Raw genomic sequence first — 1,389 nt, 5'->3', positions numbered from 1 at the left:
GGGATGAACGGGGGGGGACTGGGGGGGACTGGGAGCACTGGGACGCTGACCCCCTCCCCCCCCCTCCCCTTTTCCTTCCAGGAACACCATCACCAAGTGAGGGGACACCTTGGGGACACCTTGGGGACAGCCTGGGACATCCTGGGGACGTTGCTGGAAACCCTGGGGGCGATTTTGGGACTCTTGGGGACACCCCTGGGGACACCCCTGTCCCCCTCCCCGCCCCTGGGGACAATAAAGGCCTCCGGGAGTCACTTTGTGTCACCGCGTGTCACTGGGGGGGGGAGGGGACACTCACAGAGCCACCCCAGTGCCACCAGCGTCCTTTATTGGGGACCATCCCCGCCCTGGCCCGTGTCCCCCCTGTCCCCGCTGTCCTTGTCCCCAACGTCCTTTGGCTGCGCGGCCTCGGTCCCCGCGGTGTCCCCGGTGTCACTCGTGTCCTCTGTGTCCCCCGAGTGTCCCCGGCTGCCGCGCTCCGAGCTGGCCCCGGTGTCCCCAGCGCTGTCCTTGGTGTCCCCAGTGTCCCCTTGGCTGTCCTCGGTGTCCTCGTCGTTGTCCCCATTGTTGTCTTCGTTGTCCCCTTCGCTGTCCTCATCATCCTCCTCCTCGCTGTCCCCATCGCTGTCCCTGGTGTCCTCCTCATTGTCCTCGTCCCCGTCACTGTCCTCGGTGTCCCCGTCACTGTCCCCGGTGTCCCCAGGGGTCCCCCCCCGGTTGGTGTTGACAAAGAGCCCCTGCTCGTCACTGGGGGGGTCACACGGGGGGGTCACAGGGTCCCCAAAGTGCCACCGTGTCCCCAAGTGTCCCCTTGACCCCTTTAATCCCCCCTCCCCATTATTGTCCCCATTAATGACCCCAATTAACTCCCCCAATTATCCCCGAGTTATCACCCCCAATTAAGCCCCTAATTATCACCCCCCCAATTAACCCCCCAAATTATCACCCCCCTAATTAATCCACCATTATCACCCCCCTAATCAAAGTCCCATTATTGTCCTCATTAATAAACCTCAATTAACGGTAATTATTGCCCCCTCCCCCCAATTAACACTTCCATTAACCCAAATTAATTAGGATCCCATTATCACCACCCAATTAACACCTCCATTACCCCAAATTAATTAAGATCCCATTTTTACCTCCTAATTAATCCACATTATCACCCCCTCCCAATTAACACCCCCCCATTGCTCTAAATGATCAAATTAAAATCAAATTAAACCAAATCCCAATTAACCCCCATTACCACTCCCCAATTAATTAATTCCCCCTAATTAACTCACCCCTCCCGGGGGCTTTTCCTCTCCAGGGGCGCGAAGGCCTCGGGCCTGGGGGGATTTGGGGCATTTTGGGGGATTTTTGTTGAGTTTGGGGTTGTTTTGGGGG

General features: G+C 57.7%; 1 protein-coding gene and 1 long non-coding RNA gene across 2 annotated transcripts in view; one reads left to right on the top strand and one right to left on the bottom strand.

Moving 5' to 3' along the window:
- Positions 1–254, top strand: part of LOC115949211 — a 1,767-nt gene extending 1,513 nt beyond the window's left edge. The window contains exon 3 of the long non-coding RNA XR_004082795.1: positions 82–254. This is a non-coding gene — a long non-coding RNA (uncharacterized LOC115949211). The remainder of the gene's footprint in view (positions 1–81) is intronic.
- Position 255: 1 nt separating this feature from the next.
- Positions 256–1,389, bottom strand: part of EIF1AD (eukaryotic translation initiation factor 1A domain containing) — a 3,516-nt gene continuing 2,382 nt past the window's right edge. Inside the window, exons 5-6 of the mRNA XM_014311575.2 lie at positions 1,287–1,331; positions 256–747 (exon numbers count right to left, since the gene is read on the bottom strand). Of these exons, the coding sequence (XP_014167050.1) occupies positions 327–747; positions 1,287–1,331 (466 nt within the window). The 3' untranslated portion in view covers positions 256–326. The remainder of the gene's footprint in view (positions 748–1,286; positions 1,332–1,389) is intronic.

The sequence above is a fragment of the Geospiza fortis genome, unplaced genomic scaffold (genome assembly GCF_000277835.1).
Source record: "Geospiza fortis unplaced genomic scaffold, GeoFor_1.0 scaffold3004, whole genome shotgun sequence".
Classification (NCBI taxonomy): Eukaryota; Metazoa; Chordata; class Aves; order Passeriformes; family Thraupidae; genus Geospiza; species Geospiza fortis.
This window is presented reverse-complemented; position numbering and strand designations above follow the sequence as displayed.